This window comes from Drosophila innubila (genome assembly GCF_004354385.1).
Source record: "Drosophila innubila isolate TH190305 chromosome 2R unlocalized genomic scaffold, UK_Dinn_1.0 1_C_2R, whole genome shotgun sequence".
NCBI lineage: Eukaryota > Metazoa > Arthropoda > Insecta > Diptera > Drosophilidae > Drosophila > Drosophila innubila.
The window spans coordinates 3,290,568-3,304,344 of record NW_022995374.1 but is presented as its reverse complement, the minus strand read 5'-3'; the positions used below and the strand labels follow the sequence as shown (position 1 = coordinate 3,304,344).

The 13,777-nt window shown below is 36.9% G+C and overlaps 1 protein-coding gene across 1 annotated transcript; it reads right to left on the bottom strand.

The window, feature by feature from the left end:
* Positions 1–1,882: 1,882 nt before the first annotated feature.
* On the bottom strand, positions 1,883–10,908 carry LOC117785937. Its single transcript, XM_034624215.1, has 3 exons — positions 10,785–10,908; positions 10,724–10,749; positions 1,883–1,909 (listed from the first exon to the last, which is right to left on the bottom strand). Exons 1-3 carry the CDS (start codon positions 10,906–10,908, stop codon positions 1,883–1,885), a joined length of 177 nt encoding a protein of 58 aa, XP_034480106.1.
* Between the last annotated feature and the right edge of the window lie 2,869 nt (positions 10,909–13,777).

Genomic DNA, 13,777 nt, shown 5'->3' with positions numbered 1-13,777 from the left:
AAGTAATTATTTCAATACAATCACCTAAAAGTATGCAGTAGTTTTTGTTAGGTAGTAATTTTTTAAAGTTCTTTTATATATATTGAAATTAGTAACGGGTATCCTATAGTCGGGTTCTCGATTTTAACATTTCCCATTTGTTTTTTTTTTTTTTGTTTTTGCTGCTTGCAAAATATTCTTGTGCTGTATTTTTTGTGCATTTCTCGATTTCACATTTAAATTAATAGGCCTAGGGGCATTTGTGTTTCATTTTCGCATAAAATATTGCAGTCGGAGTTAACGAGTATACGCCGTATTATATGCCTTGCCCTTGTCCTTCCACTTCCCCTTAAATACGAGTGCGAACTTTGCTTTTATGTTTGACGGAAAAATCCACTTTGCCGTGATATCCGGACTCTGAGCGCTGTAAAATTAAACAACGGGCGACGTTCGACGCTCGACATTCGACGGTCGACAGTGGACGGTCTTAAAAATTCGCGAGCTTCAAAGTAGTTGAAATTCATTGCAGTGGCTTTCGGTTTGGCAACGTTGCAACTCGCTTTGTACAGGATTTATGGCCAGCTAGCGAGCAGTCAACGAGGCTGCAGCTCGTCGTATGTGTGGCACGTTGCTCAGGTGTTAAATTTGCCATTTGCATAATTGATAAACTTGATGGCCGAAGGGAAGCGGCGAGTCAAGCCTTAAACTGTCCAAATACTCGTACTGGTCAGCAGAGACTGCTTCCCAGGCTGCCGGAGTTGGCGCCAAAGTGCTTAGCATGCTGACTTTTGACCTGATGTCGGATGTCCGCATGTCGGATGTCATTTCCATTCGCTTGTGAGTCTCCCAATTGCGTCCTTCATTCCATGCCAAGTCTTTGCCTTCTCTCTTGCCGCATAATTCAGATTTGAGCCATTATGGGCCACGAACTTCCGCTCTACCTGTATGTGTATGTCTTTGTGTGTGTGTGTCCATTTTCTTGGCATGCAGCGAGTGCATAAATTTTTAGTACTCCTTTCTCACGTTCTCAGACTGCAGGCAGGAGTCGAGTCGAAGTCGAAGTGCTTCGTCCTGGACATTGAGCTGCTTTCTTTAACTTTTGATTTAGTGTCGAGTTGGAGTTGAAGTTGCAGTTATATTACGTTTTACGACTACTTTTTGTTATTTAGTTCCACTCTCTATGTGTGTGTGTGTGTGTTTGTGTCGCTGCAAACAAAGTTTTATTAGTTTCTGCATTGTTCAGCAACCGGATAACTGAGTTTGACTCATACTATCTACCTTTCTCTCTCTCTCTCAGCAACACACTGAAGTGCTGCGCAACTATTTTAAAAGAAATCAAGCCTTTTGGTTTATATTACTTACTTTACACGACCCCCAACTCAGTGACCCTCATTTCTCTCCTACTGCCATTGTCATAAACATCAGAGTACAGTTCAAGCACCCAAGTCGCTTTTGATTTAGCTTAAATGCAGGCCAGGAAAAGGAAGTTGCCCCTTCCTATGTGGCACTGAAAAGCAACAAGGTTTGGGATTTCAATTCAACTGCTTGGAGAATCATCGAGTAATGGATTAAACTAAAAAGCACTGATAGCAACATTTAATTAGCGGAGTGCGTAACAAGAGTCAGGTTCATTTGAAGCCTTTGAAAGCAGTACGTTAATTAGACTAATTACCCAAAATACTGTGTGTACCAGCTGACAGTACAAAAGCCCAAAACGAACAACAAAACACTTTTACAAACAAGCACGCGTAGCAAAACAGAAAAAGAAACATAAACCATATTGAACAACTAAATAAAAAAGAATAAGAATTTTCCCAAATGAGTCAACAGCACAATTTATCATCTCAGTGCAGTTTCAAAGAGAGAAAATGACTCTGTAGACAAAAATACTCTAGAGTTTTACTTATGGTTCCAGTATGAGTATGAGTGTCTAGAAAAGTTTTGTAAGTAATATAAAAAACAAAGTTTTTATAGCTTTAACTTTAAAGAAATAAAAAAAACAAAAGAGAAAAGACTTTTTAAGAATTTGGCCTTGACATTTATTTTACACAAGAATTTATATTAATTTGGTTCGAATTAAACTAAGATTTAATAGTTATTACAGTTCATTAGAGCAAAACACCATATTGTAAAAGAAAGTACATTTCTTAGGCAATTATAATATGTATTATATTATTCCTCTTCCCCTCCCTTTCCTAAAATCCATACTTTTCCAATATCTTTCGTTAAATCCCTGACCTTTCTAATACTAATAACTTGTTATATTACTTTATACTAGTCTAACATTCATACTATTACTAATAACAACACTAATCTTTATTGATCTGATTGGGTTTTTCTGGGCTTTCCGCAATCCTCCCAACAACTGTTGGATCATTTATAATTATAGCATACCCCAGATCTAATTCTGAATTAAAATTTTTTTCTTTACAGTTCATAATTTAATTTAGTTTCATATTTAATTTTATTTTTAATCTTTAACTTAATTTTTATACCTGGTAATTTTTTCATTGCCGACTGCTTTTAGTCGTGCATAAATAAATAAAGTATAAACAAATTGTTTTAAAAAAAATATTAAAATTTAAAATATATTAATTATTTAGCTTAAATCTATTTGCTATTCAATCAAAGTTTTTTAGAATTATGTTTAGTTACTTTTTCTCAAGAAACTTCTATTTAAATTGCATGTACTTAATATATAATATTCTGAATTTTCATTTTTATTTTTTGATAGTTTAATTTACATTTTACATTTAATTTAATAGTGACGGAATAACATTATATTATTCTTAAATCATTATATTTGATTTTTAATAATAAACGTTCTTAGGAAAATAGTAACCCATGTCAAGGCGATAAATGCCATATCAAAATTGAGCCACGAGCTGCCTGACGAATAGTAGTAGGAGCAGGAGAGGGAGAGGAGAGGGTGAGAGGAGGAGAGAAGTGTTGACTGACGACATTTTGTGGTGCGTGCCGGCGCCTAATAAACTTCACGCACAGCTCAACTCATCTCAGTTCTGTACAGTTGAGCTCGACTCGCGGCAGAAGTGAGAAATTATGCTGACTGTTGAAATGTATGCAATAAAAATTTTTCAGCTCACGCACACACTTGAGCGCCTCTGTGCGCCCAATGATGGCCGCCATGGCGACGTCTATGGCAGCTGGTGAGAAATGGCTGTCAGCTGACGCAGCAGCGCAGCAGCAGAGCAGCGGCAGAGCAGCAGCAGCGTTGGCAGCAGCGTTGGCTAAAGTTATTAATTTTCTAGCTGAATTTAGATGCGCTAAATGAGGCGAACTGTTATTCGGCATTTAGATGTTCGCTTTGCTACCAGATAACAGCAACAACAATAGCTGTACAGTTAGTCACACACACACACACACGTATACACACACACACACACTTATAGAGAGAGATGGCTGCAATAAGCGTCTCCCCATGCGACTGCAATGCGGCGTACAATTTCATACTTAATCTGCGTTGCCGCCGCTTGGAAATTTAATTTGCTGCTGATTGATTACAAGCGATTTTGTGTAATGTCTCCAATGGCCCAAAGGACTAAACGGCACGGAACTGGGCACGAGTGCTGGTATGGATACAGTTTTTGGGCAGGAATGGGAATGGGAATAGCATTGCCGTTCCATCGTCATGGTCACAACAGCAGCTGTTGTTGTTGTCGTTGCTGTTGTCGCTGTTGTTGTTGCTGCTGACAGTGCTCATTGTTATTGCTCTTGTGCGCACCATTTGACTTTTAACTGCTCACTCTCAAGTCCGGTTCATGTGCCAGCTCAAATCTCCATTCCCTTTCCCCCTGTCGAGCTTGGCGTCAGTTGAGTGTCCCCACAGTGGGGCTGATTGAATGCCTTTCTGGTAGCAACATTAAATTTATTTCGCTTGTTCAACTTCATTGGACATTGAACATGCTGTTGAATGCAGCAACAGCAACACAAAGTTCAGTTTGCTCATGAATGCGCTTTTCTTAGCAATTTGTGAAATGCTCTTTAGCATTTGCTTTAATGACAACGCACCAAATTAAATTCCTTGGCTGCGCTTTTCCTTTGCACTTGCATCCTTTGTTCTTGCGCACAAACTGCTTGCGTTTCTCGTTAATTTATTGTCTTCAAATCGAAGGGCATTTATATATCTTTAAGTTTGCCAACTTCTTGTCATTCATGCAATGGCTTTTATTGAGTTATTTCTTGGCATTTCAATGGATTTATCGGCGTTTGAACAGTTTCCAGCTGCATTTTATACTCCCTCCCCTTTCTCTTGTCCCTTTTATAAATTAGCTTTAGAATCAATAGTTTATGCAGCGCATTTAAACTATTCCAAAAATTAAACTTATTCATCGCAAGTTTTTAAAGAACTAAACGATAACCATTTCCTCGCCAATTTTATTTTTGTACGGAGTTTTCCCTTGAACATTTCTCTTCTAGCTCCGAATCTTCGTTATCTTAAGCATAAGCGGATTTTAATACCATGCCAAGTCATAAAAATCTAAATTATAATACATAAAAAGAGCTGCTTAATGGCTGAGCCATCAAAACCAAGTCAAGTTCATTTCCATGCGAAGTTATCAACTGAAATTCCCATGTTAACAATTCTCGCTCAATGCCATATTTTACGATTCTTTTTTGGCCAGGGATAAACATCAGAAATAATTTGACTTTTGCAAACGTTTTATCCATGCCATTTTTAATTGTCTTTGAGGTGTATTTTTCCCATATGAAAGACACTCAATATCCTTTGTCAAAACTACATTTAAAATGAATTTTATTACTCCCTTATGTCTTATCTGCTGCTGCTTCTTCATATTCTGCAGCTGACCTACCACAGCAAAGGAAGCGTATTCGCTTTTATCAGAAGGAAATGCAAAAATGTAATGCGTAATTCCGGCATCAATATTCCTCGGCTTCCATAATTGAAAGTAAAATCCTGCAGTCAGTTTGCATTTAAAGCCCTTCTCTCTCTCACTCTCTCTCTCTCTCTCTCAGTTCAATAAAATGGCGTATTGCAATGAGTCCTTTGGTCACTTAAGAGCATCAGTGCCTACTCAAATCAGACTGTAGATACTAATTAAAATATAGTATGCTTAAAACAATGATGAATACCTCAGATGCAGTTGCGCATCGTATAAAGATCGTACTTATACGCACAAAAGGAAGCTTCCTAAATTATCGTTATTAATTAAGGTAAAAGAACCCCTTTATACTAATATTTTGATATTCAACTGGATTCAATTCTCTATGGGGATAATGACAATCAAGGCCCTTCAACTTATGATACGGTCAGCCATCACTAATTAAAGCACATTTAGAATAAATTTTTGCTCAGATACAGATGCACATTGAACGGCATTGAAATCGTCTAAAATTGGACTTAGTTATAAGAGTTTTCAGATAAAACTAGTGGGAAAGGTTATATTCGATATCCGTTACTTATTTCAATATATATAAAAGTACTTTAAAGAAATTACTATCTAATAAAAACTACTGCATACTTTTGGGTGCTTGTATTGAATTAACTATTATTAACTTTGGTTAGCTATTACTGCCGTTCTACGTGACCGATCTTGCTGCAATTCAGTGGTATAACAGATTATAATAATAGATAACGATAAATACCACAAAAAACGTATTATCTGAAGAACTGTAGGCGTGTTTTTTGCGATTTGCTGGAGTTGAAGTTGGCGGGGCAAAAATTTGAAACAAACTTGACCTGCTCCAACGCCATTGGAATCTGTGTGCCAAATTTGGTTGATCTAGCTCTTAGATTTAAGCGCTCACACAAACGGACAGACAAACAGTTAAACTGATAATAATATATATACTTTATAGGGCAGGAGTTGCCTCCTTTTCCCTGTTATATACTTTTCAACAAATACAATAGTATACTGTATAAGTTATTTTTTAAGTAACAGATATAAAAATAAAGGTGTAACAAGTATTACAAATTCTGGCAAATAAAATATAATTTTTTAATGATGTTTAAATGTATCTTAAGAAAAAACCCATTAATGTATCTCTCGACTGCATTTAGAACAAAGGAAAAGCAAGCTACAGTTTATGCAAAATACATATAGTATATGTGAAAAAGATATGATTGTGAACTTTAGAGTTGAACGAATGTTAAATAAATTCACTGGCGGCACACACAAAAGGCGTCTTATTATCGTGCTCACAAGTGTATGCGAGTGAATAAGGCAAACTGTGCGAGAAATGTTCGCTTTGTGAATCATTTTGTCTCTGGAGATGGCCTGGAAATGTGCATTCAATGCAGCTAAAGAATAACGACAACGAGAAGGATGATGATGATGATCACAATGATGATGAAGAGCAGCACAAGGAAGGAAAACAGGATTGATGTAGGAGAAGGCGGGAGATTGTAACTCAGCGTAGATACAAGCAAATAGGTTGCTTGTAACTAAGCAAATTGCAACTGAAGATAGAGGGCATGGAACAGAAATATAGATACAAATCGATTGCCTGTAAGCTGCATTAGACAGTTGCCAGTTGGCACAAGCAGACTTAATTGACAGGCACAAAGACGCATTGCGTATACGCAGCGTTGTAGCCAACCATTTGCCATTTTCCATTCACTTTTCCCTTTCAATTGCCGATGCAGATATTTAGATATGTATTTGCATGTGGTCTGGTCACAGCCATTGAGTGAATAACTAAATAAAAAAGCTCGGCATAAAGAACGCTTGAACGACGACCCTTCACCCTTCCGTTAACTACAAGCATTAATCTAACAAAACAGAAGCAAACCGCGCTTCCCGAGCACATACGAGTATTCGTCCTATATAGAGGAATATCCACACATTTGAAAGCGACTACTCGTATTCACATTGAATGGCATATAGCATGCACTAATTACGAGCACTATAGATGGATGGTTGCTATTGCTGTGGACCGTTGAGGTCACCTACAGTATTCCCTTCAACTGCTGCACGTCCACAGCAGCCAATCAAGTCTGTTTGCCCAAGCAAAGGTAAATTTCAAGGCACTGTAGTTGCGGCTTTGTGGTCAGTTAACTCTTTGGGGGACTGGCAAATAGCACAAAGCAAAAAAAAAAAGAAAATAAAAAAAAATATGATAGAGAAAAAATCAAAAAATTAAGCAAACGATGGCTTTTGAATTGAGCCAAGTGAGCATTGAGACTAAAGAGTCTCTTCTACCTTGCTTTCGAATTTTTTTTTATATTTTGTATATGTATATCATGCGATCAAAAGGGTTGGCGTTTATTTGCTAACATGCAAAATGCAATAAACATTAAACGAAGCATGCATTTTTGTGCAACGACAACGGACAGACAGACAGACGGACGGACAGACGGACAGACGGACGGACAGACAGACGGACGGACAGACGGACAGAACCAGTTATAACACGACGAACCAAGGCAATGGCAAAAGGAAAGGGATGCCATTGGAAGGCAAAAGAAAAATGCAACTGAGTGCCGGGCTTTGTTGTCCATTTACGTCAACAATTTCATTGAAGCTGCACACACAATCACAGATACAGATACAGATACATTTGCAGGGACAGAGACAGATACAGATACAGAGAGACAGATACAAAGGCAGAGCTAGAAACATTTTATTCTGCCGCTGCCGCTGCTGCTATTTGCCAAGTAGTTTCAGATGGATACATAGATAAAATTGAACTGGGATTTGGGGATTGCACAAAAGTAACTGAGCAAATTTCCGCAGCTAGTTGAGCTTTGTGAGATCCAGCTCTTGCCCTACTCAGCAACTGTTACTGTTGCTGTTGCTGTTGCTAAAAACCAAGCAAATTGAATGCTGATGCAGAGCAACAACAACAACAACAACAATATCAACATCACAAGGACGATGCCACTAAAAGTTGGCCAAAACTGGCGATGAGTGTGTGTTAAGTGCTCGCAACGCGTTCAATTTAAAGCATCGACCATAAAACAGCGCCATGTTTCGGCAATTAAAGGCAGCACAAGAATTGCAGCTGCTCTGACAACAACTGCTGCTGTTGTTGTTGTTGTTGTTGTTGTTGTTGTTGCTGCAATTTACAGCAACAGGAAATTGCATGTGGCACTCGATGCTAATTCACACCGGAACAGCAACGACGCACAGGCTGATGTCCGCGTTCGCTTCCCGAGCAGGACATCTTATTGTCCATGAACTGCGCCATGCCAAACTCACTAGGGAGTACACACACACACACACACACACACACACACACACACACACACACACACACACACACAGACTTGCATAAATTGCAATCTACACGCGCAGCGTTTTCATTTATTAATAATGCATTTGCCACTGGAAACTGGAAGCTGGGAACTGCAGCTGAAATCTGCTGTTGTCGTTTGGAGTCTTCGTGCTCCTTGGCAAGGGCGTAGCCAGAGAGTGGCAGAGGGGGGACATTGCCCCCTCCCCCCCTACACTCATGGCTTCAAAATTGTTAACTTCCTTAACCCACTCAGAGTTGTATCACATCACATCAGATGGCAAAAAAATTTCAAGCTCTAGATCTTTTATTGCTTGAAAGTTGTTGAGAATGAATTCTAGTTGTGGTACTATTCATAATAGATACAGAAAATCGCTTGCTATAAATTCATTTTAAATATTATCAGAATTTTTAATCATTGAAATATATATGTGTTATAAGTATTTGTATTCTATTTAAAACTAAATTTAATTTTATTCCATCATTTTGACATTTAAAGTAACCATTCTTGATTTTTGAAGCAAAGACTATGGTGAGTGTGCACAAAAGGCTGGTTTACGAAAAATTTTAACTTTTAAAGATCAAAAGATCAAGATGTTATATTGCTAACGTATTTTCTACAAATTATTAAAAGCAATCCAAAAGTTGGTATTCCTAAAACCAAGCAACGTATGCTATAGATTCGTTATATAGTATAGAACTTAAAAAAAAAATTGTGAAAAGATTTGGTAAAATTGAAAATTTATTGCATTATATTAAAATATTTTCAAAATATTAAAAAACTGAATAAGATAAATTTTTAATAAATTTATTATTTGTATAAAACATACATTAAATTAATAATTTGGTTAAAATTGAAAATTAATTTATGGCAGTTGACTTTTGTGACTCCGGAAATACAAATACCCGAAAAATAAAATCTCTGACATTAAATGAACTGCAAAATTTTCAAACGGATGTTTTTAATAAGCAATTTTTTTTTAAAATCTCTAGATACTTGTGGTGTGTTATATACTTTAAAAAAAATTTAATGCACCCCCTTCGCATAAGGCTGCCTACGTCCTTGCTCCTTGGAGTACGTTTCGTGTGCGTTTTGTTTTCATTTGAGATTTTCAGTTGAGCCGCAAAAACCCAACAACAACTACTACGACAACTACAACTACAAGGAGAACAAGAACTAAAGCAGTGGCAGCCACAGACACATTCATTTGCCACAGATGCAGCTGCTTAAATCTTCATTAGTCGTGATTTCAAGTTTCAAATTAGCACAGATTTTTCTCATTTTGTTATTGCGTTAATTTCTCACACGGCACACGTTTCTCTGCGGTTTCTCAATGTTCGCTAACGCTAATTAGTCGAGAAAGGAGAAAAGAGAATATGGCAGGAACAACTGAAACTGAATGAAAAATCACTGAATAAATTTATCTGGTTTCAATCAAATAAAATTCGGAATTAAAATTTAAAATATATACCATTTTAATGTAATGCGAATACAAATTAAGACTAGTCCATTTACAGAATGATGTCATAAAGTATTTATAATACGGCTAAATTCAAATAATATATTTATTAAGTATTTATGTGCTGAGTTTCATGCAAAATGCAAATCTCATGCAATCAAAAATGTCGCATTAAATATTAATAACTCGCACAAAATATGCAAATGAAATGCTTAAAAATCAGTTAATTAATAATTTCGCAGGAGAATATTACAAAGTTGCAAAGAAGTGGAAGAAGATGGAAGTACGGAAGAATGGATAAAGAGGACACAGATCAAATGCAGACTGTCTTGCATTGAAATGAATTATTATGAAACTTGCATTTGACATTTATGTGCATTGAGGGGCAAAGGGCAAAGGGACACGCCCACAAAAGTGTGGGCAGCAAGTGACAGCAAATATGTGGGCGTAAGGGACCACAGACACACACAAACACACACAAATAAAATACATTTCGCTTCAAAGCAAGGAAGACTTAATACCCTGGCAATTGAGTTAAGATAAGCTAAGATAATATATTAAGTCCTCTACCTGTTACACAATTGGCAACCAAATCGTTATACCCGCTGCAAAGCGTATTGAAATCTATTTGTAAGGTAATTCAGCTGTTGGCCAAAAAGATTTATGCGACTCTGGGCCATATCAATTTCTACAATCTGCCAAGAATTTTTTGGCAGCTTTCTAAATAACGATAGTTATCTTTTTAAATTTGTTCACTTTTTGTTGCAATATTTTCATTTATTTACAGAATTTTTTTTGTTTTTTTTATTTATTGAATTTCTATGTCTGTTTAGAATTCATTTAAATCTTTATTTGCGGGTTCTTTATGCTGATTTTCACTTTTCGCTCAACTGAACAAATGGAGCTCTATTTAACGTAGCCGCAACTAATCCTATTTAAGTTTTAATGTTTTATGCTGAATGGAATGGAATGAATGTATTCTTATTTTCGATGCGATTCAATTTCATGTGAAATGATTTTCATTTCCAATTTCACTTATTTTTATTTTTTATTTTAAATACAAGCATGACAAATTGTTTATTTTGATATTTAAGTTTCAGCTTGCCTTTGTGTGTGTGTGTGTGGGTGTGTGTGTGTTTTTTAATACTTTGCATTTCACTTTTATTTCGACTGTGCCAATCGATGGCATTAGTGGAAAATCAATTGAGCGATGGCAGCAATCAAAACCGTAAGCCATGAAACCAAAACCGCACATCAGTTGTTGTAGCTCTAGTTGTAGTTGTTGTTGTTGTTGTTGTTTGGCCTGATGCCTGCCGCAATGTATGTAGGTGTGTGTGTGTGTGTGGGAGTGTGCGTGTCTGTTTACGTTTCAGCTTAAATTGCCTTTGACAGCTTGAAATATACGATTTTTATTCAATCTAGCACTTGTCCATATTATTTTTAGACAAAATACACACAAATATAAATATAACGCATACGCAACGTTGCCGTTGCCTAGTCAACCCATCAACTGGTCGTTCAGCACTTTTGGCTAAGTGTTTTTCATATTTGCTAAAAACTTTAATGACACTTGAAAACGCAACGTGCTAATGAAATAATGAAATCATGAAAGGCGACGACACGTGTTTAGCATTTCTCATTTCGGGCTCTCTGACGATTAAAAGCGAAATTAATTATGCACTTTCGATTTCAATGTCCACTCTGAAGACTCTAATTTTGAGTTTTGTACATTTCTCATGCACTTGGCCCACGACAATAACAAACTCAACGCATTTGCATTAAGTTTTTCACTTTTTTTAATGGCCTGGTCGCATTTACCAAGCTTTCAGGTATCCGTTGTCGTTGTTTGTTGTTGTTGTTGTTGTTGTTTTGTACTAAATTACGTGCAACTATTTTTTATGCGCATTTTGTTTGGCTTTTGTTTTTATTTTGTGTGTGGTTTCTGGTGAAAATTCTCACTGCGTATCACAACAAAATTTATCACTTTCATTTGAATGGGTTCCAAACCAAAAAAAAAATATATATATGGAGGAAAATAACTAAAAACTGTGGCAATAAATTGAACAAGCCATATAGAAATGGAAAGCTTCATGAGAAGAGGTTACTGAACTCTGACTGGTATCTGTAGCAGCTTTGTAGTTGGCAGTAAGTTCTGGGCATATTTTGTGGCCACTAGCTGAAAGTTGAGATAGAAATATGCGAAGCATTAAACAAGCTAATTTTATATAGGCAGTTGCACGGCAGATTGTTAATTTATTTTAATGAAAATACAAACACGTTCCAACAGCATTTGGTAGAACCAAAAACACGGCAAAAATGCTGGCAAAACTGAAATACGTACTTAACATTAATTTCACTTTCTTTCACACACACACACAGAGACAAGGGAAGAGAGTGAGAGATAGAGAGGGAGACAGCTTTAATAGCAAGTAGAAAGAAGTGAAAAAATAAAACATGTTTGATATCAACATAATTAGTCACGTAGTTGTTATGTTTGTTTTAATGTGACGACGAACGCGTTCATAATGTGGCATTATCATTATGTGAGTCGCAACAGCATCAACACAAACAACAATAGCAACAGCAACAACAACAACAACAGCAACATCTATAGATGCGTGAAGGTAGCACATTAATCCAAAAATGTTATAAAATAAACAAATTACCCATAAAGATGTGTGGCAGCTAAATATGCATATAAATATAAATAGACAATCAACCACATTCACACTACATAGCGTACTATATGTCTGTCTGTCTGTCGGTCTGTCTGTCTGTCGCTTTTACTTTCAAATATATGGTAAGTGGCCAAAAGAATGTAAGTAATTGCAGTAAAAATAAATAATTCGTAGTTAATTTTATGACTGCACAATAATTGAACAGAATAATTAAGCTGCGAAGGGAAATAATCGTGGAGAACTTTGCGTATTATTAAAATGTATTTCAGACTTCTTATTGTTATTAAAATGATTAAAATGATAATTAAGTGGCGCAGCTTCAGAACAATGCTCAGCTTGTGGGAAAATTGCTGCAGAAGCCGCTAAATAGTCAGGAAAAAAAGTAAGATATAAGATTGTATCTAGCAGATACAGATACAATGCTAAGAAATATATGTGTGGAAGATTTATGCAGTCGCCAGAGCCACAGAACTTTCACAGAAAGTTCACAGACCAGCAGCAGCAACCACAATTCAAAGACAGACGCTGAGACAGAGAGACAGTGAGATAGACTGACTGAGTGACTGACTGACTACGTGAGACGCATGCGCATGCGTCTGGGAGACTTGAAGAAGTCTTGGTCTTCAATATGTTGCCGAAAGTAAAATTAGCTGCAGCAGAAAGAGGCGTGAAAATTGTGCAGAGCCAAGTTGTTGTTGTTGTTGAGGCGTGCAGCATTTTGTGGAATAATGAACGCTGAGTGACTAACAACTTCAGCTTTTGCATGCGGCAAGTTAAAACGCGCATGACAAACGCGTCGAGCACGTTATTTGTGTCGCTGGAGCAGAGCGTCTTGAGAGACAACGGAACTGAGCTCCAAAAAGCGAACGTTACTTATGAATATAAGTGAATATATATACAAATATATGTGTGTTAGTCAGACAAGAACCTATGCGCTGACCTTGCGCTAAAAACATAAAAGACTGCGAGTATTTTGTGGCCTAAAGCAAGGTACTCCGTCTGCCAGACAGACAGAAGTCTTTGGTTTGTCATTGTGTGGGGATTTGTCGAGTCAAATGGGCGAAAGCTGTATGCCATTTTTGGTTATTTTCACCCACGGTCGTCAAATGTAGTGCTCGTCTGGCTTAAGCGATGAAAGCGCTCACCACAACAACAATAATAACAACAACAACAACAACAGCAACTACAACTACAACAATGCTGACAACAACATATGCTGACACTCAGTTGCTGGCCATTTATCAAAAGCTGCAATTGAAATGCCCAACGCATTTGACTTAGAAAACAACGCATACTAAATTAAGCTTAACAAAATGCAGCACATCAAGTAACGCTTGACTAAGAGATGCCCTAGAAAATCCGTTAAATTAACCCATTGCAAATAGTTTCTAGAATTTAAATGCAGAATCAATAAGGAGGCCAAATCATGATCAAAATGACATTCCG

Bases quoted from the DNA above. Each gene is read 5' to 3' on its own strand.
- LOC117785937 (XM_034624215.1), bottom strand. From the start codon at position 10,908: ATGTGCGGTTTTGGTTTCATGGCTTACGGTTTTGATTGCTGCCATCGC. The intron at 10,750-10,784 runs ACACACCCACAC...AAGGCAAGCTGA, and splicing joins CAAAGTATTAAAAAACACAC to AACTTAAATATCAAAATAAA. The intron at 1,910-10,723 runs GTCATGCTTGTA...AAACTTTTCTAG, and splicing joins AATATCAAAATAAACAATTT to ACACTCATACTCATACTGGA.